The sequence below is a fragment of the Sturnira hondurensis genome, unplaced genomic scaffold, assembly GCF_014824575.4.
Source record: "Sturnira hondurensis isolate 20B ecotype Veracruz unplaced genomic scaffold, ASM1482457v3 Scaffold0006496, whole genome shotgun sequence".
Taxonomy (NCBI): domain Eukaryota; kingdom Metazoa; phylum Chordata; class Mammalia; order Chiroptera; family Phyllostomidae; genus Sturnira; species Sturnira hondurensis.
Genome location: NW_028079127.1, coordinates 14,249,036 through 14,272,209, shown reverse-complemented (window position 1 = coordinate 14,272,209; position 23,174 = coordinate 14,249,036). Strand labels below are relative to the sequence as shown.

Genomic DNA, 23,174 nt, shown 5'->3' with positions numbered 1-23,174 from the left:
CACCCACCCACACTCGTTGCAAACCCGAGGCCTTCGCAATCCAGCTCCAGTGAGCCCCCTCCCCGAGGGTTCACACCCCTAGCCCCACCACACTGGCCGGGCCTTTTCTGACTGTGTTCCAGCCCAGGAGCGCAGCCCAAGCCTTTCGGGAGAGAATCCGAAGAGGAGGGCACGCAGCCCCCAGGTCAGAACCCCACTTGCATGGCCCTGGCCAGGCAGCTCGGGACACCAGAGCATCATCTTTAGGCTCTGACACTGCAGGTTCGATCCCCGGTCAGGGCACAGGTAAGACTCAGCCAATGGTGCACCAATAAGCAAAACAACAAATCAGTGCTCTCTGTCTCTCCAAATTAAAAGAAAAGTCACTACATCCCAGTCACTGCCTTCCTAGACCAGCGACCCTGAAGCCTCCATGAACTTGCCCAGCCTACTCTGGACCCAATGGACACGGGGCTCTGGGGTTCCCCTTGCAGCCTAGGGCCTGGTGGTCTGGTGCGCTGCTGGGAGAGCTGCGGTCTGCTCCGAGTCGGCACCCACGGTGCACACGTCTTCTGTCTGCTGGGGCACTCCTAGGGGCGTAGGGAGCAGGACAGCCCGAGACGCACCGGAGGCTTGTTGCAGCTCTGGTCTCCACGCTCCACAAACACTGCCCGGCCCCGCGGTCCCTTCTCATCCCATCTGTCTGACCCTAGAGCAGTCCCTGACCCTACTCCCACCCCTCTCCCGGGAAGCACTTTCCTGGGCTTCTCCCTACCTTGCTCACCACCTCCCCTGACTCACTGCTACTGAGTTCTCCAGCGCACTCCCAACCCCATACTGCTGCAGCTGCACACACGTGCTCCCTGGGTAACACGGCCCAGGGCAGGCCCTCAGTGAGACAACAGTGCTCCTGGCTCAGCCCAAACCTGCTCCTTGCTCGGTCCAGCCCTCAAGTACCACCAGGACCCCTGAAGGAACGTCTGACATCAGCCCTCCCCGAGCACGCCCTCAGCCAGCGGCACCCTACCCTCCTTGTTCTCATAGCAAAACCCAGACAGTCCGCCTCAACACCTGACCCCTCCTCCCCACCAGGACCTCCAGGGACGAACGCCTGGGACTCCTCAGCTGGTCTCCCTGCCTGAGTCCCTGCTGCCATGGGCGACCTGCACTCCCAGAGGCACCCGGGAGCCCTGGCTTCCCACCAGGGTCCCTGCAGGCGACCGGGAGCGTGCTTGGCTGGCTCACTCAGGAGCTGGGGTCCGGGGGCCTGCCCTGCCACCTCCCACACAACGTCCGCCCCAGTGCCCCCTGCTCAGTGGGAGGCGCAACTCAATACTTCAAAGGAGTGGTAGGTGTTTGAGGCAGCTGGAACAAGCTGCGTCTTATTTTCAGGCGGTTGCTGGCCAGGCGGAGACGCACAGCAGACTTCGGGGAGGACCTGCCAGGCCCAGGCTCTCTCGGTTGCACGGCCACAGTGCAGCACAGCTCACAGAGGGGCGTGGCTTTGGTGCGACGACGGCCGAGCACCGGGTGCACTCGTGTTGGCACCTGCTCGGAAGCACGGCGGCCACGCCCTGGCCGGGCGACTCAGTGGGCAGGGGGTTGTCCCGAAAACCAAAACGCCATGGGTTCGACTCCTAGTCGGGGCACCCCCAGGCTGCAGGGTTGGTCGGTTCCCAGTTGGGGCGCACACAGAAAGCAGCCAATGTTTCCCTCTCTCCTCCTTCCCTTCCTCTCACTCTAAAAAAGGAGGATCTCTCAGGAGCAAAGAAGACCTTCGACGGGGCCAGACGGAGATCTGGAGGCAACCTTGGAGTGGCCAGCGCTGCCACACTGTGTCCAGGTACCAGGTCACCTGAACTCTGCAGTACACCTGTCGTTTTCCCTACAGGGTCGAGCCACTTTCATTTTGTGTTTTATTTTCTTAAAGATTTTGTTTGTTTATTTTTAGAGAGAGATAAAGGGAAGGAAAGGAACATCGATTAGTTGCCTCTCACACGCCCCCTACTGGGGACCCGGCCTACAACCCAGGCCTGTGCCCTGACTGGGGATCAAGCTGGCGACCTTCCCGTCTGCAGGCCACGCTCAATCCACTGAGCCACATCAGCCAGGGCTGTCTTGTGTTTAGTTTTAAAGAAATAAAGGAACTTGTATAGAAAACTATGATCTTGGCTGACAAGAAAATATAACCTCCCAATCTGTGATGGCTTTGTCTTGACAGGAAAAAACCTAAGTCATGATTACAAAGACGCTATAAACTCAGGCACAATTCTCAGAAGGGGTGGGCTCCAAAACAGTAACGTTTGTAAATAATGACCTTGGACTTTTCTGCTACAACAAATGCTGCTGGTCAGTGACAGCAAGCTCAGGAGGAACCACCCGTGGTCCAGCTCGGAGAGCGTGCAAGCAAGATGGCCTCCGATCACCAGGAGGTTCCTGCTGGCGCGGGACGGGCAGCTGTTTGCCAGGGGTCACATTTAAAGAGCCTCCGGGCAAGAAGCACCAGCAGTCGCAGCACCTGGTCCGAGGGCAAACCCGGTCCGAGGGCAGGCGGTGAGGACACTCAGTCCCAGTGCCCTCACGGGTCTGCGGGTCAGAACCAGACCCGAGGAGCGGAGGCTGTGCCGCCTGAGGACCAAGGCCACTGGCATCACTAGCGTTCGCCTCCCTCTAGTCTCACAGCTCCGGCAAACCCGGAGCATTTAACAAAGGGACTACTGACACGGACAAACATCTGTTCCCGACTCTCCAAACTCTCGGGACAAACTGCTAACTGTGCTCTAGGGTACATTAAGGGCACACTAAAATACAAAATTATAAACTGCACGGGCATTTCACAATCTAATTAAAATTTAAAATATACGACCAAGATTTCATCGAACAATCTGATTTATAGGTATCCTGTTCCAATTAAATCAATATTCTAAAGCAAGGGGAAAAAGGAGCCATTTTCAAGTAGAATTCAAATACGATAAAAGATTTCCTTCAATAAATATTCTGCACTTAATTGGCTTAAATGGGCCTAGGTGCTTCTGTCTGAATAAAAACGCTGGAGATGACATTACCACATCCTTGAGCTGTTTACTTGCCCCGGCGCGGCCTGATTTACAGGCGGTAAGTGCCACGCCAGCCACAGGAGCCATCTGCTAATGGAACTCCTAATTGGGGGGCGAACAGCGCGCGGAGAACTCTCCCTGGGCAGGACTGCTCCCGGGGCCCGGCGGCACTCTGTCACAGCAAACAATCACTAACATATGCATTAGGGGGATTTAAATACATTACGACCCAATAAACACCGTCATCCATCAACACACAGTCTCGCCCCCGTGAGCTTCCTGCGCAGCCCAGCCGTCAGCGCTGTGCCGCACTCTCCTCCGGCCCCGACGGTCCGACCGGCCACACAAGCGCAGCTGTCTGTCAGCCGGTCACCAGGGCGTTGTCTGGAGCGAGCACTTCCTGAGGGACGCCTGCAGAAAGCCACGTGGGCCCGCAACGCATGGGCCCGCCACCACCCTCGGGTGACTGTGGTCCCCTCACAGGCTTGTCTGAGCACCGTTCTTTCAAACAGCCTCACTGAGACAAGACTTGCACAAACCAGACCCCAGGCGCCCTGCCCGGACCCTGGGTGACGGGACGCATAGAACCAGGGGGTAAGAAGCACCCCAGCTCCCGAGTCTACAAGCGGCCACCACCCAACGGGGGGTGCCACTCCTTGCCAGCCCACGTGACCAGCAGCTCCCCCGACTTCAGAGGGCCAGGGGCACCCAACTCTCCTGTCTCTGCAGCCATTGAGACTACACAGTCTGCACATTCAGGAAGGGAAGGAATATACAATTGGGAAACACCAAACCCTGGCTACCGGAGTGCCTCTCCCTGCCGCCTGTCACCACACTGGGTGTGGCACCGTCCGTGGGCCTGTCCAGGCTCCTGTCGTCCCTCTCTGTTTTCCAACCCAGGCATGTGCCCTGACTGGGAACCGAACTGGCAACCCTTTGGCTCGCAGGCGGGCATTCAACCCACTGAGCCACACCGGCCAAGGCTGTTTCTGTTATTCTTATTGTTAACTGAGCGAGTTCCTGGGCTCACCCTGCAGAAAGAACTACAGTAGGCCAGCCTCAAAGGGCTCCACGCCAGGCATCAGGAAACAAGCGTCCTGAGGGACAGTGAGGGAGAGATGTGCCGTCTTCAGGAAGTTGGAAGGAAGAGTGTGGCCCACCGGCTGCCCATGCCGGGGCCCCCTCCACCAGGCCTGCATCTGAACTGTCACCAAAACGACAAGGTGATGAGAGGAAAGCCAGAGGGCCATAGCTAGGCTGGGTCGGTCGCCCCTGGACCTGAAGACGCACGCCACCTCCACCTGCAGGGGCACAGCACCCCCCCCCCCACCATGTCCCCGTTCTCTCAGGCTGGGGCCTGCCACCACCTGTCCCTCTCGACACAGGCCACCGTGGTCAGAGCAGAGCCGCACTCTGATGTCAGGAGCCTGGGGGACAAGTGGAGAGTTCGGAAGACGCCCTCAGGGTTACGATCGCCTGGTTCTGAGCTGGTGCTGATACATGGGAGCCGACAGGCAGGAGAGCTCACCTCACACTGTCCACACAGATCATCTCCGCCTGGACCCCAGAACCACCTGTAGGCACTAGGCCGGCAAAGCGCTTAGAAGGACACACAGGGGTGGTTATTTCGAGACCATAGGTCAGGTGATGGTTTTTTAGGTAAGACACCAAAAGGACAGGCAACGAGAAAAAAATGTAGAATTCACCAAAAATAAGAACTTGTGCTCCAATGGACACCATTAAAAAAGTGAGACACAACCCACAAAACAGGAGAACATGTTTGCAAATCGTGTATCTGTGATGAGGGATCACGACTAGAATAAATAAAGGACTTCAAGGCAAACAACTCACTCTTCCTAGATAACAGGAAGCCCAGGAAAAGACACTCAGCACCGTCAGTCGCCAGGGAAACATGAATCCAAACACAAAGACACCCTGCCCAGCTGCGAGGGTGAGGGCAATGGCCAGGAGGGGAGAGCTGGCAGGGGGTGTGAGGCACCAGGGTCTTCCCCGCCCTCTGGTTTGGAGGCTCGGGCTGCAGACCCCAGCCCAGTCCCTAAAGGGCTCACGCCTGCTCCCCGAGGCCTGCACGCTCCCAGGCACCCGTGTCCCCACAAGTGCCTGCCTGTGACTGCCCCCGAGTTCTCAGAAGCCAGCAGGTGGGGAGGGACCACCAGCAAGACACTGTCACCACAGAGAAGAGCTGACATCCGCCAGACTGCACGTGCTCGGTCAGAGTGGTGGTTGGCCGCGCCCACATGCCGCTGGCCCTTTACACCAGACCCTGGAGTGGACAAGGGAGCAGTCCGGGATCAGAGTGGGGTGGTGGCACAGCTCAGGGCCTCTGCTAAGAGCTGTTGCGATGTCCTCTTTCAAGGCTGAGTTTCGTGAATGTGGATTATAGCTCAAGACAGCTGCCATTTTGGAAAGCCACAAAGAGCAGGATCTAGCCCTGGCTGGTGTAGCTCAGTGGATTGAGCGCGGGCCTTCGAACCAGAGTATTGCGGTTCGATCCCCAGTCAGGGCACATGCCTGGGTTGCAGGCCAGTTCCCAGCAGAGGACTCACGAGAGGCAACCATACATTGATATTTCTCTCCCTCTGTCCTTCCCTTCCTCTCTAAAGATAAATAAATAATCATTTTTAAAAAACAATAGCTGTTTCTTTAAAAAAAAAAAAAAAAAGCGGGATCTGGGACCTGCTGGGCAGGCACCGCCCCCAACCCCACTGCTCCTCAGACGGGCCGGCAGCCCCCACCCCACGCTGCAGGGATACAGCGGCTGGGTTGAGCTTCCGAGGGGACAGGGAGGGGTGGGCACGCCCCCAGGTGCACGTGGTCCCCCGTGCAGACGCAACCCCCGCCAAGGTGAGCTGCACGGCAGGGGGTCGGTCTCCACAGCCGTTAGGAGGAAAACGCCAAGAAACAAGGCCTGACGGCTCTGTCTGGCGGTCACTGCTCAGTCCCCCTCTGCCTGGCTTCACGACACAACTGCAGTCCAGGCCGCCACCACCTCAGCCACGACCCCGACTGTCTCCAGGGTACCACAGTCTTGGTCACACTACACTAGGCCTGCCACCTCAGCCACGACCCAAGGCACACACACCCAGCCTCTCGCCACGGACTCCAAGGCCCGAGGGCCGGGCCCCGCTGCTCAACGCTGCCATGGGGGGAAGCAGCCACGGGTGGGTGAGGCTGGGTGAGGTCTGAGTGACCATGTTCCCCAAAATCCGTATAGTGAACCTCCCCCCAGGGTGAGAGTGTCAGGAGGGGAGGCCTTTGGGCAGAGCGCCAGGCACAGATGGGCACCCCCACCCCGGAGTCAGCAGGCGACGTGGGGGGCACCCTGGCCTCGGCCGTGAGACGGGACGCCTGCAGTGGGTGGGCCTCGGCTTAGTGAGCTCTGCTGCAGCAGCCTGAGCAGGCCTCCACGGCCAGGACCCACCGCTGGGTGACGAGGGGCTGGCTCCCCGGGGGCGCCCTCGTCCTGCTCCGACTGCAGGGGAGGCAGCGTTTGGAGGGCCCCACAGAAGCGGGCAGTCTGCACTAGGTCCCTCGACCCCCTCCGTCTACAGTGACGGGCAGGCCGTGCTCGTCGGACAGGTGGGGGGTTGGTCGGCAGGTGTCTGCGACAAAAATGCCACAACAGCAGCCTTCACCAGCCCCCTCCCACCCAACCGCACGCAGCATGGGTGCGCACACCCCACCGTGCCCCACGGCCTTCTGCCTCAGCATAAGGGTGAGCTGGGGCCAGGAAGCAGGAAGTGCTCCCCAGGGTTCATCAGAATCAGGCCCCCAATTCCAAACAGAGGCCCTCAGTGAAGCAGGGGGCCGCGCAGACACACGGCCCGCCACGCCCCCCACCCCCGTGGCCGAGGCCACCCCTGCGTGACACCGTCACCTTTCCGAGCATCCTGCCCAGGAAGTAGTAATGTCTGGCGAAGGAGTCTCCCACGAGCATCTGCGCGGCGGGGTTGGGGTACAGGAGCCCCTCGTTCGTGGTCTTGAAGAAGCCCTGGTTGGGGTTGAAGCCCGACTTCAGCAGCTCGTTCAGAAACTCCCGGAAGATGCCGCCGCCGTCGATGCCGGCCTCGTCCAGGCCGTGCGCGTTGAGCAGGTGGACGCGGATGCGCTTCTTCAGGTCGGGCTCTGGGGAGGGAAGGCGAGACAGGAAGGCGGCGCGGTGAGTAGAGGGGCGGGCGTGGGGTCTGCAGAGGGACTTCCATGCACGGCTCGGAGCCCTCCGCACCCGCGTGTGAAGACGGGGTGGTGGGACGGGGAGGCGGGACAAGTGGTCTCCGCGCCTCCCCAAGGGTGACGCACACGAGAACCAGGAGGGGCGGCGAGTGGGATGAAGGACACAGGGTGACCCTAGATCACAGAATTGACGCCGCAAAGGCAGGAAGGCCAACGAATGGAGGCTTCAGCAAGGTGAGCGTCTCGGAGGCCCTCTGAGTGAGGCGAGTGCTACGGAGGAGCCCGTGTTCTGTGGACCCAGGAATCCTCACTGCCATTTCAGACTGCTCCTTGGCTGGAGAGGGGGACGTCCCTGGGTTATCGACTGTGCCACGGCAACGGGCAGGCACCCCGAACAGGTCTCGTGTGGACAGGGCCACGGGAGCGGGACAAACCTGTCCTCGACAGCCTGCACGATCACAGCAGCTTTCCACCCCAGCGCCAGCATCCCGGCACCAAGTACGGGCCACGCGGGCCCACTTGGGTCCCAGTGGCCAGGCTCAGTCAGGAGGCGAGGGTGACCTGTCCTTCCCCATTCCCACCAGTGTCCTTTGCCTTGGCTCTTCCCAAGTCAGAGAACCTGTGTGAACAGTCTGCGCGTAGACGGCGACCTCCTCCGTGGAGCACAGCAGTACTGAGTGGGTCCCCCATCCCACCAGCAGGGACCAAAGCCGTGCCAAGGGGGCCAAGCCAACTGCATTGCAGCCCACATGCCCCCGGGGCGGGGAGGGTGCGGAACCCCAACCTCCCGGCTGCAGCTTGCTTCGGAGCCAGAGTTCGCAGAGGGCGTGACATGCGCAGTGCAGGGCTGCGTTCTGGGCGGTCGGTCTCTGTCCCTGAGCCTCAGTGGCCAGTCACCAAGTCACCCCCCCCACCCCGGGCTGGAGCTGTGGCTGGGGCCCAGGAACAGTGCCACGCAGCAGCCCCAGGGCGCCTTCAGGAGCAGCCCAGCCTCCAGGACCTCACCCTGCCCAGCTCTTAGGAGGTGCTGAGGCCACCTGCACGCACAGTGAGGTCCAGGTGAGGATGCCCGAGGGGACCACTACTTCCGCCTCACCCCACTCCCACGGCTCCCACAGGAAACAATGGGAGAAACCTTGCCCTGGGAGAGCGACGACACTCAAACACGCAGACGAGTGAGGCTCTTGGGAGGGGACTCGTGCGGGTTAGGCTGGGCCGCCCAGCTCAAAGACGGACACCAGGGGCTCACTGGGGCACCACCCCATAGGCCCCACGCAGATGGAGCCCCGTCATGCCGCCACCACGGGAAGGGCTGCAGTGCGCTGGAGTGCTGGGGGCAGCACACGGGCGTCCTCGGGTCGGGTCGGCGTCCCCAGGGAAGGGACGCCCCCACGCTTCCCAGAGCTCCGCCCACCCACACAGGGGAAGCGCTGCCCCGATGACCGCTACAGCTCCAGTCCCTTCCACCTGGCACACAGCCATCCAGACACACTGCCCGGAGGACAAGGGCATCTGGGGGGCAGCGGTGTTTGTTTTAGTGCCTTGGAGGTGGCTGACGGTCCCCGTGACCTGCAGGAGGGAGGTGGCTACCTAGCCCCACTGCCAGGGCCACAGGCTGTCAGCTCCATTCCACACTAGACCCTGGGGCACGCCCGGGGTTGGGGTGAGGTTCTCACCTCAAGAAAGTTCAGTGTTTAAAAGTGTACCCTGCAAGGACTTGTCAGTTCCAGGAACCTTACTTGATGATACAAGCGCCCGAATCTGACCCACCACACTCAGTTTTAACAAGTCCCTCCAGAACGCGTGGTGGCCACTCACTGTTTAACCACCCGCTTTCCCTAAAATACCTCCCGAGCCCCTGCCCCACGCACACACGCACGTACGCACACAGAGTGACACGTACCATTTTCTGGGGAGAGCTTGTCATAAGCATCTTCATAAATATAGTTTCTCCTTATCGTGACATTGATCCCATCGAGAAACGGGCCATCTCCTTGAACTTCCTGCTTATCTGCATAGATCAGCCTCTGAAAGATCTACAGAACAGGGGGCGGTAAGGTTATTCCACCCAACAGACTTTCCGTCATTACAAACGTAACCAACCCAAGGAAAAACTGTCAGAGAAACCTTCCCTTTCACACCTTCCTCAGCTGTAAAGTCAACTTACAGCTTGTAAAAGCCAAGGTATCACACGGCGATTTCATACGTCACCCGTAAGTGTGTAACATTTCTACATTTGTAACACCGCTGCTCTTCCCCATTTTACAACAAGTTAAGACCAACCTACAGTAACTCCCCACGTTTCCTTCTGGACGCTCTTTATAAAACTCAGGTGCTGGAGGGGAGAAAAGCAGCAGCTCCCTCAGCTGTGTGAACACCTGCACATTAGGACGAGCATCCCCACACCACGCAGGTCCGTCCTGTTTCTCTGACGCTGGAACTCCAGCAGAGGGCGCTCAGGGACTGCGCGAGACCCTGTGTGGTGGGCCCTTTCCGAGGAAGCCTGATGGGCTGTAGGAGGAGCCCGCTCCCTGGCTCCTCCTGTGAAAAGGGAGCACAGGCCCGGGAAACACCCTCTCCAGCTAGGACCTCAGAACGGAGCCTCGCGGTCCGCGGAAATCTGCTCCATTGGTGAGAACACTTTAAATTACAAGTTCTGTAAGTTAGTCAAAAATCACTAGGCAACAAATTAAGATACCTGTCCGTCTCTTTTTTTATAAAGCACCTTTAAAAATAAAGTATAAATATTTTAACACAATGTACCAAGACATATTTTTTTAAAGAACTGTACTTTCAGCCCTGGCTGGTGTGGCTCAATGGATTGAGTGCTGGCTTGTGAGCCAAGGGGTTGCTGGTTCGATTTCCAGTCAGAGCACGTGCCTGGGTTGTGGGTCAGGTCCCCGGTCAGTATAGGGGCGTTTATGAGACAACCACACATTAATGTTTCTGTCCCTCTATTTCTCCCTCCTTTCCCCTCTCTCCAGGAAATAAATAAATAAAATCTTCCAAAAAATTGTACTTTCAAAAATGAAGCAAAACTTACTAGGCTTTTGGCCCCCATTGTCAGAAAATGACAGCATAACAGGCTTTTAAAGTAATTACAACTAAAGGGAAAGTATTTCCAGGTCATGCTCGCAGCCACCTGGCTGGACCTGCCACACCTGTATAGATCACAGCTAACTACTACAGCCTCACTCGGGCAAGGCGGTCAGGTGACCAGCTGGGCCATGAGCGACGCCGAGGGATGCCCCCCCCCATGCTCCACAGAGAAAGCTGGACCCACCTTCACCCGCTCCTCGAACGGCACCACGAAGGGCAGCTCGGTCAGGACAGCCAGCTGCCGCTCCTCGGACACCGACAGCGGTGGCGACTCCACACCCACTGCAACACAGACCTGCGTTAGGTGGGCCTGCCCTCTCAGACCCCCACGGACACGCCCCAGGGACTAGCCTAAACCCACCGTGCCCAGTGCACTTCATGCAAACTAAGGGACACAGCTCTGGGAGTGACCCCAGTGGACCTGCAGTCCGAGCACGCTCACCGTCCAGGGTGGACTGCAGGGGGCCAATGCGCCCCATCCGCCGGAACCTCCACGCATGTCTTGCAGCAGGCACGTACAGCTGGGGGACCTGCGGGACCAGCAACCCTGCTCAGTGCTGCCCACGAGCTGCCCCCGCTCACCTGCCCCCACAAGCTGAGGACAATTCCACTTCTCTGCAGGCAACCAGGCCCCTCTCCACCTGCATGTCCCTTCCAGGCGCCCTGCCTGTGCCTGGCACACTTCCCATGTGACTGCTTTCCCTGTGGCGCCCCCAGGAAGCCTCTGCTGTCCTGTGTGCTGACGTGTGAGGTGGGACACAGTGACCACCATCCTGGGGATGGCGCTTTACAAAGCAAACATATTGCTTAAAAAGCTAACAATTTCTTACTAATCCTCAACATTCACTTTCTTGTGACTTTCGCAACAACTGGTCTGTCTGCACCGAGCAGTGTCCCAGTGCACGCAGAGTCTCCCAGCATCCACACGCTCTCGCTCTGCCACTCCCTGGGGTCTGTGGTACGGTCCCCTTGTGACACTGCCATGGGCTCCGTTTCCCACACACTTGCAGTCACTCACAGACTTACCCACCCCGGGGAGGAGCTGGGCCAGAGCGCTGGGCGTGTGTGGCTGCAGGTCAGAGGGGAGGTGGAGAACGTGTGCCGGCACACAGGCCACCGATGCCCCCCCCAGCAACCCGAGTGCAGCAGGACCTGTGTCCTGGCCCCAGACAGCCACTGCACGAGCCTCCCCGAGGCCCTGCAGACCACAGTGCCGGCAGCACTCGAGAGCCCATCTGGCTCAGAGACCGCCCCCGCTGCCATCAGCAGGGGGAAGCCGACACCTCGGAGGGCCTCCCGTCATCCGCTACTCGGTCAGCCTGCAGACGCGCTCGCACAGGGAAGGCAGGCTGGACGCACCACCGCTTCTTTCAGACTGGTCCAAACGGTGGGGTTGGCCCTCAGCAGCCCAGGAAGCGCCTGCTCGTTTGAGGTTCACGAACCCATCCCCTAAGCACCACCTGAGGTCGGGCCCACGGCCCCTGTTCGCTTCCATCTGGCTGGAACCCCTCCGTGGCCCCTGGCTCTCTCACACTGCCCGTCCTGTCCGGTTTCCCCAGACCGAGGACCGGCCGCCGTGCCCACGACTGCTCTCCCGGTGGGAGATGCTGTTCAGAGGCCCCGCTCTGGGCCCTGCCCAGCTCGTTGACACAGGGCCTGCGGTGGCGTCCGGACGCGGGAACGCCCCACAGCTGCTGCCAGCTGCTCTCCGCCCCCCCCACTCCACTCTCTGCTCCGCCCCCGAGAATCTGAAAGGAGTCTGTCGGGTTGTGCCTTTTTCTGACAAAAGTGCCAACGTTACTTAGTTCTTAAGAATATACTGTTGACAGTGATTGAGCACGGGCCTGCAAACCACACGATCGCGGTTCGATTCCCAGTCAGGGCACGTGCCTGGGCTGCAGGCCAGTTCCCAGCAGGGGACTCACGAGAGGCAACCGTACGTTGGTATTTCTCTCCTTCTCTCCTTCCCTTCCCCTCTAAAGATAAATAAATAAACTCTTTAAAAAAAAAGAATATACTGTTGAGTCTACACTTTAGCTCTAAACATCAGTAATATTTAAACTTGTCTGTTCCTTTAGAAAATCAAGGATAAGCTTCATTTGTTTTAAATACTGAATCTATACCAATGACACCAACAAAAGCAAAGTCTTCTTCAAACCCAACAAAAAATCATCAGGGTTCAATATAATTTGTGGTTAAAAAAGCAAATTAAAATGAATAAACTCAGGCTCTGAGTGGTGTGGCTCAGTGGATTGACTACTGGCCTGTGAACCAGAGTCACCGGTTCGATTCCCAGAAAGGGCACACGCCTGGGTTGCAGGTCCCCAGTGGGGGGTGTGCACAAGAGACAACCACACACTGATGTTTCTCTTCCTCCTCTAAAAATAAATAAGTAAAATCTCTAAAAAAATCAAATAAAATCAATAAACCCAGGATGTGTGGCATTGTGTCATGTGACCCAAGAGTTGAGATATACGCGTTTCCTGTCACCACTCAGTCACGTGGTGAGTAACAAACCACGACGAAGGGCCTACTCTTTCCCTAGACAGACGCAGCTGAGAACACAGGTTGAGAGCGCGCCCCGGGTCTGCAGTGACACCTTGTCTGCTCGGATGTCCTCCTGCTCCGACAGCCAGTGGTTTGGGGGACAGAAGCTCCTCCTCGTGTCTCTGGACTTCAGCATCTTCACCAGGTTGGTGATGACCTGTGGGGGGAGCAGGACCAAGTCACACCAACGGGCCCGGGCTGCCACCAGCCGCAGTCCAGCGGCCCCGATGAGCGCACGTGCGCTTTGGTGTTTATGCCCTGCCCCGGCCCCCCGCCCTGCAATCAGGTGGTTTACAGGGAAGGCTCCCACTCTGCGGTCACAAGAATGGGTCACGGAGCAGCCAGCCATCTGCCAACAGAGAGAGCGAAGGTAACACAGACACGCACGTGCCCAGGCTGACTTCCAAATACCACAAGGGAGGCAGTCAGGGCACTGGAAGCAGACTGGGAGACGTAAGTGGCTCATCTGAGCTGTAATGAGAGATTCCAGTGTAAACGTTTTCCCAAAGTAAAGCAGCATTTCTTGTTTTCTGAACAACCCTACATCCAGGTGTCTTGGAGCAGAAAAACGCACCTCACTCCGACAAGAAAAGTGACACCACTCCGCCCTCCCACCCCCCAGCCTCCGCAGGTCAGGGGCACCCACCAGATGCACGGGATGGCACAGCCTCAGCTGTTCAGAGACTCCCCTCCAAGCCCTGCAACTCAGCGTCTAGACCACAGAAATGCAAAGGCGCCCTTCATGACACGTACATGCCAACATCCAGGTCACCAGGAACTCCGAGTCCAGAGCCCTGCTGAGAGCACGGTCCTCTTTCAAAAAAGGGAGAGAGAGAGAGGAGAGAGAAGCAGGGGGAGAAGAGGGGAGACGCAGAGTGACCCGGGCCTGGGGGCATGTGTCCAGGAGGGGCGGCTGCAGGAGAGGTCACTGTGGAAGAGCGCCCCACACAACTGAAGCGCACAGGAACCTGAGGTGATGGTGGGCCCCGCTGAGGCACGCTGGAGACACGGCGCGTCTGGCGGCAAGCCCAGGCTACGGAGATGCCAAACAGCAGCCCCGACAACGCTCTCGTTACAGTGCAGTGAATCCCGAGCACGCACTGCACAGGACACGTCTCTGTCTGAAAAAGCGTTAGTCACCCGAGCGCAAATTTAACTGGGGGGCACATCTCACCGGCGACCCCCGGCAACACCAGCTCTGCACCCAGTCCAAACCATGTTTCTCAAACTGTCACAATCTTTATTATCTTACGGTCAACTGAGAACACTGCCATCTTCACTTAAACAGTCTTTTTTTCTAAGTTTTACACAAAGGACAAATTTTAAGAAACTGTGAAAATTAACCGGGTCCCTTTTATGACGTCGAAATGCCTCTCTGCACACGCCCCTCCCCTCTTCATCACAACTGGGCGGCTCAGAGACTCCGGACACGAAAGGGCAGTTTGCGGAGACGACCACGACTAACCACAGGCGCCGCCCGAAGACCGAGAGGCGAGAGGAAGCGGAGCGCCGACGCTGACCGGACCGGGAGCCGGCGCTGAGATCAGAGGCCATGCTCCCTCAGTGAATCTGACCACATTTTTGGGCTTGGGGAGGACCCGGAAAGAAGACTCTGCCCAAACGGGAGACTCAGAAAGTTCCAGACGTGAAGGGGACCTAGGACCTAAGACGTAAACGCCCCCACAGGGCCACCATCGCCGATTTTAACCCCATTGGTTCGAGGGGATACCAGTCAACGGCAGTTTCCCAGGACACCCAAATGCGCAGTGACCCTGGGGAACCCGTGCGGGGTGCAGAGCATCCCGGGCTGACGAGCACAAGCGTGCAGGGGCGGGGGGCGGGGGGAGGGCGCGGCGGGGCGGCTGTGCCCAGTGCCACCCACAGCACCTCGGCAGGGACCACACCACCACACCGACATGACGTGTCCCGACACAACATGTCCCACCACGTCCCAGGGAATCAGCCAGCGCTCTGAACTCACAGGAGGGCTCACGTCCTGAAAAACACGCATAGCCACTCTCCACGCTGTTACTACTGACTGTGGGAATGGGGGGGGAGGGAGACACCTGTCGGCAGGTGTCCCTCCACCCCAGGTGGAAAAGGTCACGTGGACCACTCCTGAGCCCATACCTGGCCACGTCTGAATTGCAGGTGCTGCAGAACAGGCACCGCCCCACAGGGCCGCCACCTGGCCTCGCACAACACACGTCACCGTGCCTGCTGCACGTGTGTGCACATGTGTGACTTCAGGCTGCAGACACGAGGGCACATTTCTAAGTGAAGCTCACTGATGTTCAGTTACACTAATACAACAAAAAGTGCATGAGGTTCACCAGTCGATGCTTCTCTCTCCCACCGACGTTTCTCTCCCACTCTCCCTCTAAAATCAATGAACGTTCCCACGGGCGAGGATGAGAAGCAAAAACCAAACCCAACCGAAACAGAACCCTTACAAGACAGGCAGGAGGGGGCACATCCCACCCGAATAAAGGCCAGCACCCGGCACCCCTTGGTGAGCAACCCGCTGAGGCAGTGGCGTGATGGGGTGCAGTTAGGGTCTACTGTTGTCTCAATTCCTATTTTAGAAAAGTCTTTCTAAAATAGGAATTGGGCCCTCTCTGTCCAGACAGGTGTGGCAGGCAGGGTCTGAGCCCCGCCCACCCCTGCCCCTCCTGTGGAGATGCTGGCACTGCACACGCAGTGGCCAGGGGCACACAGGGGCTGGAGCAATCAGAGCTACAGAGCACCCCGACAGGCACGCACACAGCTGATGAATGCAGACACTGTTTCAGCAGCATGGACACACGCCTTGGAAATTGACCTGGGTCCCCACGGCAACGGAGAGAGATGAATCTCTCCACTTGAAATTCCACTCTGGGGTCAGCCAGCAGCCTCTCCCAGAAACCGGCTGGAGAGGACAGTGTGGGGCAGGCCAGCGGACGGCAGGCCCCACCTCACAGTCTGCAGCTCCAAGGTGGTGCTGCTACACAGAACAAAGGCCAATGGGCTTCCAGTCACAAGGGAGGCGGAGGCAGACACACGTCGCCTCCCTGCACAACCACAGAAGGATCACAACTAACCTCGAAACAAAAACCACCCAGAACTGCCACATAATTGAACTGTGTGGAGGTCCAACAATCAAGGTTAAGTTCAAAAGAGCCATATCCATCCAGATGAGTGTGACTTCCAGAAGATCAAAACCATGAACTGTAAAATGACGACAAACTCACAACTATCAACTACTGAACCTAAAAAAACAAAACACAAAAAACAAAGCAAACCACCAGAACAGGAACAGAATCACAGAAATGGAGGTCACATGGAGGGTTATCAGTGGGGATGGGGAGAGGGAGGGAGAACGGGGGAGAAGGTTCAGAGAATAAAAAGAATAAAAGGTAGGTAGAAAGCAGACAGGCAGTATAGGAAACAGAGAAGCCAAAGAACTCACAGGCACAACCCAAAGGACATGAACTAAGGGGGTGGGGTGGGCAAGGGGGAAAGCGGGACAACTGTAGTAGCATAATCAATAAAACATACTTTATCTAAATTTAAGTATTCTATTTATTTATCTTTCAGAGAGGAAGGGAAGGAGAGAGGGAGAGAAATATCAATGTATGGTTGCCTCTCGTGCGTCCCCTGCTGGGAACTGGCCTGCAACCCAGGCATGTGCCCTGACTGGGAATCGAACCCCGATCCTCTGGTTCACAGGCCCGAGAGCTCAGTCCACTGAGCCACACCAGCCAGGGCAATAAAACATACTTTAAAAACATGCTGCCAGTCTGTCCCGGTTCTTCCCACCCACCACCACATGACCGCACCTGTGGCACAGGAGAGCCCCGGTGTCTCCCCTCCAGCACCGTGGCGTTCAAGCAGCCAGCACAGGCCGAGCTCTCAGAACGCTGTCTGGACACAGTGCCCCTGGGGGACACTCCCCACCGCACACCACAGGCCGTCCCCTCTACACAGGGACCCTAGGAGCAGCCAGGCCCTTTCCTGCTCACAGAGGCTGTGCCTTGCGGCCACGGTCAGGCCTTGGCTCAGTGAACAGGTGGCATAAATGACTTCCCACAGGTCAGAGATGCTGTTCAAAAAAACTGTCTTCAAATCACTCTGTTCTCAACTCAGAAGGTCTGTGTAACAACTGATTTCAAACCCAAATTACTCCTTTACCAAAAAGTGAACTCTCACCCTCATTCTCAAAACCCTCAATCCCTATGAAGTGATAACGAGTCATTTTGAGAGATAAAAAAGAGATTCATTACAAAACTTCCAGTTAATGCTTAAGCAAAATAAAACAGGCCCAGGGGGGAAACCTAGAGCGTTATTAGTCTCAGAGATTTCTAGGTCCAGGAGGTGAGCCTGTCGAACAAAAATTATTAAACTCTCAGTGCTGTAAAACAGTGAAATCACCTGGCACTGCAGACGGTGCCTGTTATCTACAGAATGGAACGCTTTATTAATAACAAAGGCCCCAGAGTTTAATTAAATACTTAGAAAAAACACATATACCACCATAACACGCATACCCAGGAAAGTTTACATAAGAATTACAGGTTTTAGATGAGTTGATAACTTATTTTTAATTTAGAGTAGTTAGAAAACCGGCAGTCTTTAAGAAAAGACACAGCAAGGGTTAAACATGTGACCGCCCACATCCACTTAGGAACCTGGAGACGGGTGATGAAGGTGAACTGCAAACCCATCTCACTCCCGTGGGCACAAATCACAAGTTCAATGGTGCGTGAGGACTGTTCTGAGCAATCAAAGCAGTACCCACTGGCCCCACGGCTTCTAATGCCTCGCCGTAAGTGGAATGTGCTGCGAGGCCAGCGGAAGGGGCCGCTCGGAGCCCGCCTCGCCCCTCAGATGAGTAAGCAGTCCTTAATTAGCCCATCAGGTTAAGTGCAAGCATTAATGGGCCTTTCCTAAAGTCTGGCTTGACATCTTTCTCCAAACATGGCCAAGAAGAAAGTTCCATTAGCAATATTAATACAAGCTTAGTTGATCATTTTCATTCAATTAACTTCTTTCAATTAAATAGATAGCGTGACAACAGCGGTGATAAAAGACCTGAAGGGACAGCTGATGACTCGCCGGGAACATTAGTGTGCGAGAGGTCGCCGGTCTTCCCTGGACGGTAAATCTAGTGCTCAATTTGGAAAATGCACTTCTCCTGCTCTCCCCCTTTAACGAGCGATTTTAGCTGACTGGGTGTGTTTGCCGCAGAATTTCACGGGAAGTCAAGCGCCCTCTTCCCTTCCTTTTTTCTGCCCCGACAGCTGGTCTCCCTCCGTGGAGGTGGTTTCCTGCCAACACTGCAGCCCCGGTAGCTCCCAACTGTGGTCACAGATGAGGCTCTTTTGAAATAATTCACATTCCAGTGTCATGAAGTTGACGACCTCACTCCTCCTATGTTAACTTCTTGTAAGACTAAAGAAAGAAAATCTGTAAGAGATCTTGCAGTGAAAAACAAAAACCCTAAAGACCTCACCTGCACTTCCCCACGGCACTAGAGGCACCGCGGGCAGTTTCTAGCAGGTATGTTCGGCAAACACGGGGTTTTCAGGGAAGGCAGGTGTCCGGGGCAGAGAAGGGTAAAGGGGGGAGACGCGGGGACAGAGGGGAACTGGCTGTGGGCGCTGAGCCCACACGCAACATACAGCCCACGTGACACAGCAACACCCACTGGAAACCTACGCCACCTTACTACAATACCACCACGGGCAACAGAATTGTTTTAAAAAAGCAGAAGACCCCAGACCCCTAGATGACATCCAAAGTGGGAAAGAGCGAGAGGGAAGGACAGAAACCCTCGTCCAGCACTGAAGCGCGGCCCGACCCGCAGCCCGACCCGCAGCCCTCGAGGAAGCGCCCACGCCCGGACCTTGAACAGCTGGACCCAGCGCTTCTGCTCCGCCTGGACGCACCGCTGCACCTCGGCGCTGGAGCGCGCCCCGACGCTCTGGAAGGCGGTGGCGTACTCCTCCCGCACCTCAGGCCTCGTCTCCGGGTAGGCCAGCTTGATGATGCCCAGGCAGGCGTCCCGGAGGCACCGCGACAGCGCCACCAGCTCCTCCAGGGTGAAAGGCATGAGGGAGGACGGCCTCTGACCGGCGACTGAAAAACAGCCCCGCCCCATCTCAGTTTGGTCCCCGGGCAGCAGAGGGGACAGAAGCTTCTCCCACCCCCCGGAAGGAGAGGCCAAGGGCTGGCGACAGAAGGGCCCGAGACAGCCTCACCTTCGATGGGGTCACCAAAGAACTCGTTGTCGTGGATGGAGATCAGCGAGTGACTGAACAGGGAGCTGAACAGGTAGAAGAGTGGGATGATGCGGTCGGAGTCTTCGAGGGACATGGGCGAGCCCCTCGAGATCACCTGGAGCAGTGGCACCGCGGACCTGGGCACGGGGGACAGGAGACAGGGCGTCACACAGACAGACCCAGGGGAACGAGCGCTTCCAGGAGCACGGCGTTGCTCCGAGGGCAGGGGCGGGCCTCCCACCGGCACTGGCCAATGAGCAGCCAGCCTGCCACTCTGCCCCACGTCCTGAATTCCACGGAATGAGCCCCGGGCTGAGCACACGCTCAGAGGACAGTGGCGTCCGTCACACCACTCTCGTGGACACACTTTGCTTCCAGGGTCAAAGCCCCCCTCCTCTCCATCTAACACTTTCCACAGAGTCCGAGCCCTCTGGTCCCAGGAAGTTCACCAGCTGCTCAGCACTCGAGGACATTCCAACAGGGGTCTGCTGACCTCGGCAGGAGCTCAGGAATTGGGCCTCCTCCCTCCGCCCTGGGCCGTGCTTCTAGGAGCCCAGCTCCCGTCCCAGGGCTCTGTGGCTGCCCCTGCGTGTGCCAGGCGCCACGGGCCACCCAGAGCAGGGCTGGCTAAGGCGAGTGGTCCTGAGAGCACCTTGGGGGCTCCTCCCCCAGAAAGAGCTGGCATGGGCTACACTCACTTCTCCCACCTCCACCCCAGCCCCTTTCTCCCACGGTTAGATGTGGTGCCTCCAGTTACTGAACTCAGAGCTGACACAGCCTCTTCCCAGACTACCAGGCCCCATGGCCCCCCACGGCCCCCCATGGCATGTCCAGCCAGTCCTGTGGGCACCTACAACGTATCTCCACAAAGCACAGGCAGGCACATGTTCGATGAGGCCTGACCAGGACTCAGGATACAACCAGCCGGCCACCCGGGCGGCCCACAGGTCTGTGGGAGAGCAGGACAGGGGGCAAGGCCCAGAGGATGACTGGTTATTCCCAGGGGCTTGGTGGAGCTGGGCCTAAGCCCTGAAGCTTCTGGGTCTCCACGGTGCCCATCTCAGGGGCAGCACCGAGTCAGCAGGGCCAAGGATGGGGACCCAGGTGAGCACCGTCCCCAGCCAGGAGAAGCAACACTCTAGCCATCACCCTGTCCTAGACACTCCAACCCCCACATGCAGCCACAGCACTGAGCCCTGTGCTCGATGGTCTCACCAACCGAAGGGACTGGTCCAACACAGAACCATGGTGAGGATGCTGAAATGGACCAGGACACCTGTCCCACCTCTCAGGCAAAGCCAGGGGACAGGAAGAGGTTATGTGGGGATAGAACAGGGCAGGGGGCTGCCTCGCCGCCCAGCAGTGGACCCTTCACCCACAGGGTCCTGTCCCCGGAGCCCCCTGGGCCACCCAGGGTCACGTGCTGCTAACAGAGAAAAGGCAGGATCTTAACGTCCTAGGTTTTGTGGATATCAGTAAAAATAACAGTTTGTATCTTTTCGTTGCTTTGCCACTAAATGCGTAACTGCAACAGTAACGGATACTGATGAAATGAACACTTAAGGGAACGTGGTATAGGTTGAGTCAACCAGGTGAAACATCAGAAACCATTTCCTGAGCCCTGGCTGGTGTGGCTCAGTAGGTTGGAGCGCCGTTCCATGTACCAGACGGTCCTGGCTTCCTTTTCCGTGAGGGCACAGGCCTGGGCAGCAGGGTTGGTCCCTAGGCAGGGCGCTCCCCCCCTTCCTCTCTCCAACACCAGTGAGCATGTCCTTTGGATAAACAAAAACTCCTGAATGGAGAAAAGCCACAGACCTGCTTCAGTCGTCACTGCGGTCAGTACTCCACATACTCAGAACGACCCCCCACTTTCCTCCTCACCCTCACCCTCATCACCGCGCCCCCCCCCCCCGCCCTCACCGCAAGTCACCCACACATCTGCCAGCACGCAGGCCACTCTCAGACGGACAACCCTTCTGCTCACTCATCCTCTCTAGCTCCCTGTCGGGGAGCCCAGAAACAAGTTGTTTCCGTTCTAATGACAGAAGCTAGGACTGGAAAGAAGGGCCAGCTGCGTGCCTGTGTCCTCAGGCAGCCAGGATAGAATGAAGCCTCTCTCGAGTCCCGCTGATGGCGCTCTGTGCCACAGACACCGGCTCAAATAGTCCTCTGGACACAGACCGGCCCTGCAGACCTGCCAGCCAGGAAGAAGCCCCCATGGACTGCAACAGGAAGACACTGGCGGGTCGCAAGAGAGAGCTGGCCGGTAAGGACACCAGCGTGGCCTTGGGCCACCCCCGACCCGGCCTTGGCTCACCCTCTGCACAGGGCTGCAGGCTGCGCCCTCAATCCTGCACCCCCCGCCCCCCGAAAGAGCCTCTCTTCCTCCTGCGGACACTCCTACCGAACAGGCTCCGGCCTCAAAAGTTTTAAGAGCACTTCCTACTCTACCTGCCGAGAGTCCTCCCCGCTGCTGGTGCCTACGTGGAAAGACATGGGGGACGGGCCCACAGGGCAGCCACCCTGCTGAGGGGAGTCCAGCCAGGACCCAGCCAGCCTCGGGGCCAGAGGACCGTGCAGCTCGCCCCTCCAGCAGAGGCCGCTCCCGTGGGCGCCTGGTGGGAGGCAGAGACCGGCCAGCCCCGCGTGCCTCCGCCTGCCCCTGCGCCCCAGGCCCGGGGAGGACCAGAGCCTGTGCCCTCAGCCCCCGCCTCCAGCTTCCCTTCCACCCAGCACAGCTCTGAGGTCCTAGCCGTGCATGTCTCCAAGTCAGACTCAGCGCCACTCGGAGATCAGGCCTTCTGTCCCAATGAGGACACATGTCAGGGTTCTCTGAGGCACTCCGCTTTAACAAGTTAAACATGGAAAACAAAACTCAAATCTTCACGCTGGCTTTTTAAAACCAGTGAGTTTTTAAACAGCCTCTCCCATGCCGTGACTCTGCTTCCTCAGCACGAGGCAGCGTCACGAGCACACAGGCGGCCCGGCTTTGCTGCTAATTCCTGTCCCACGGGCCCCCAGCCCGCCCCTGCCTCAAAGAACCTGTCCCCTGGGAAAGCCCAGGCCGGCACCAAAAGCACAACTCAGCCTGAGGCTTCCCCTCCCTCGAAAACGAAGGCCAGCGAAGGAAGCCGCCCAGGCCTCTCCCAGTCCCTGCCGCAGGGGTGCTGGGGGCTCCTCAGCGGCAGTGGTGCCACTAGAACCCCCGCTCCCCGAAAGCAGCAGGCCGGCCAAACAGTCTGTTTAGTTTTCCAAAAGACAGAGAGAAGCCCTTTTCATTTTCACCAACAACCTCGCTGACGTGGATATTCTGAGTGAGCCGGCTGTCTCCCACTGCCGGCTTCCCGGGGGGAGAGGCCAGGGTGCTGCTAACCGCCTCCCAGAGCATGGCCCCCACCCCCGCAGCAAAAGATCATTTGGACAGAACCTGCACTGCACCAAGAAACTCCGCAAACCTCTTTGGACACGTCCACTCAGTCGCGGCACCTTCTCCGCACACCGCATGGATCTTTCCCTGCATTTCTGCCTTGCTTAAACTAGACACGTTGTGTGTTTTCTTCCAGCTTCAACATCGAAAGGGCTGCACAACCCTTCTTCAGTTCTGGTGAGGTTTTTAACAACGTGCACCGACAGCCGCCATGGCGTAGCCTAACCGATGCCTCCAGAAGACGTGGAGGATGGCTGCCACCGGAGTCGCGGGTCGAGAGACGCTGCGGACCTTTCAGCCAGCCCAGGACCCCAGAGCCACGCTGTATGAACAGCAGACCCCAATAGTAAGAGTGGCCTGTGCAGCTGACCTGGACACAGCGTCCCCCGCAGGGCGGGCTGTCACCAATGCTCAGGCACAGACCCAGGGCCGCCTCAGCACCCCACACCCAGAGTGGGAGGCGCCGGGACTTCCCGCACTGCCCGACACCGACATGCTGCGCACCCACTCGCACTGCAGACCCCACCCTCACCCACCAAAACTGCCTTTTTTCAGCTTGTCTCCCAAAAAGGAAAAAGCCAAAATCCAAAAAGAAACTCTTCTTTTCAAAGT

At 57.9% G+C, this 23,174-nt stretch overlaps 1 protein-coding gene across 3 annotated transcripts in view; it reads right to left on the bottom strand.

The window, feature by feature from the left end:
• UBE3C (ubiquitin protein ligase E3C) overlaps positions 1–23,174 on the bottom strand; it is a 74,953-nt gene that overhangs the window by 15,084 nt on the left and 36,695 nt on the right. For all 3 annotated transcript variants that reach the window (XM_037049512.1, XM_037049514.1, XM_037049513.1), the window contains 7 exons: positions 19,115–19,272; positions 18,760–18,992; positions 12,928–13,032; positions 10,771–10,858; positions 10,513–10,610; positions 9,133–9,265; positions 6,934–7,181 (listed from right to left, as the gene is read on the bottom strand). In XM_037049512.1, coding sequence (XP_036905407.1) covers positions 6,934–7,181; positions 9,133–9,265; positions 10,513–10,610; positions 10,771–10,858; positions 12,928–13,032; positions 18,760–18,992; positions 19,115–19,272 — 1,063 coding nt within the window. The remainder of the gene's footprint in view (positions 1–6,933; positions 7,182–9,132; positions 9,266–10,512; positions 10,611–10,770; positions 10,859–12,927; positions 13,033–18,759; positions 18,993–19,114; positions 19,273–23,174) is intronic.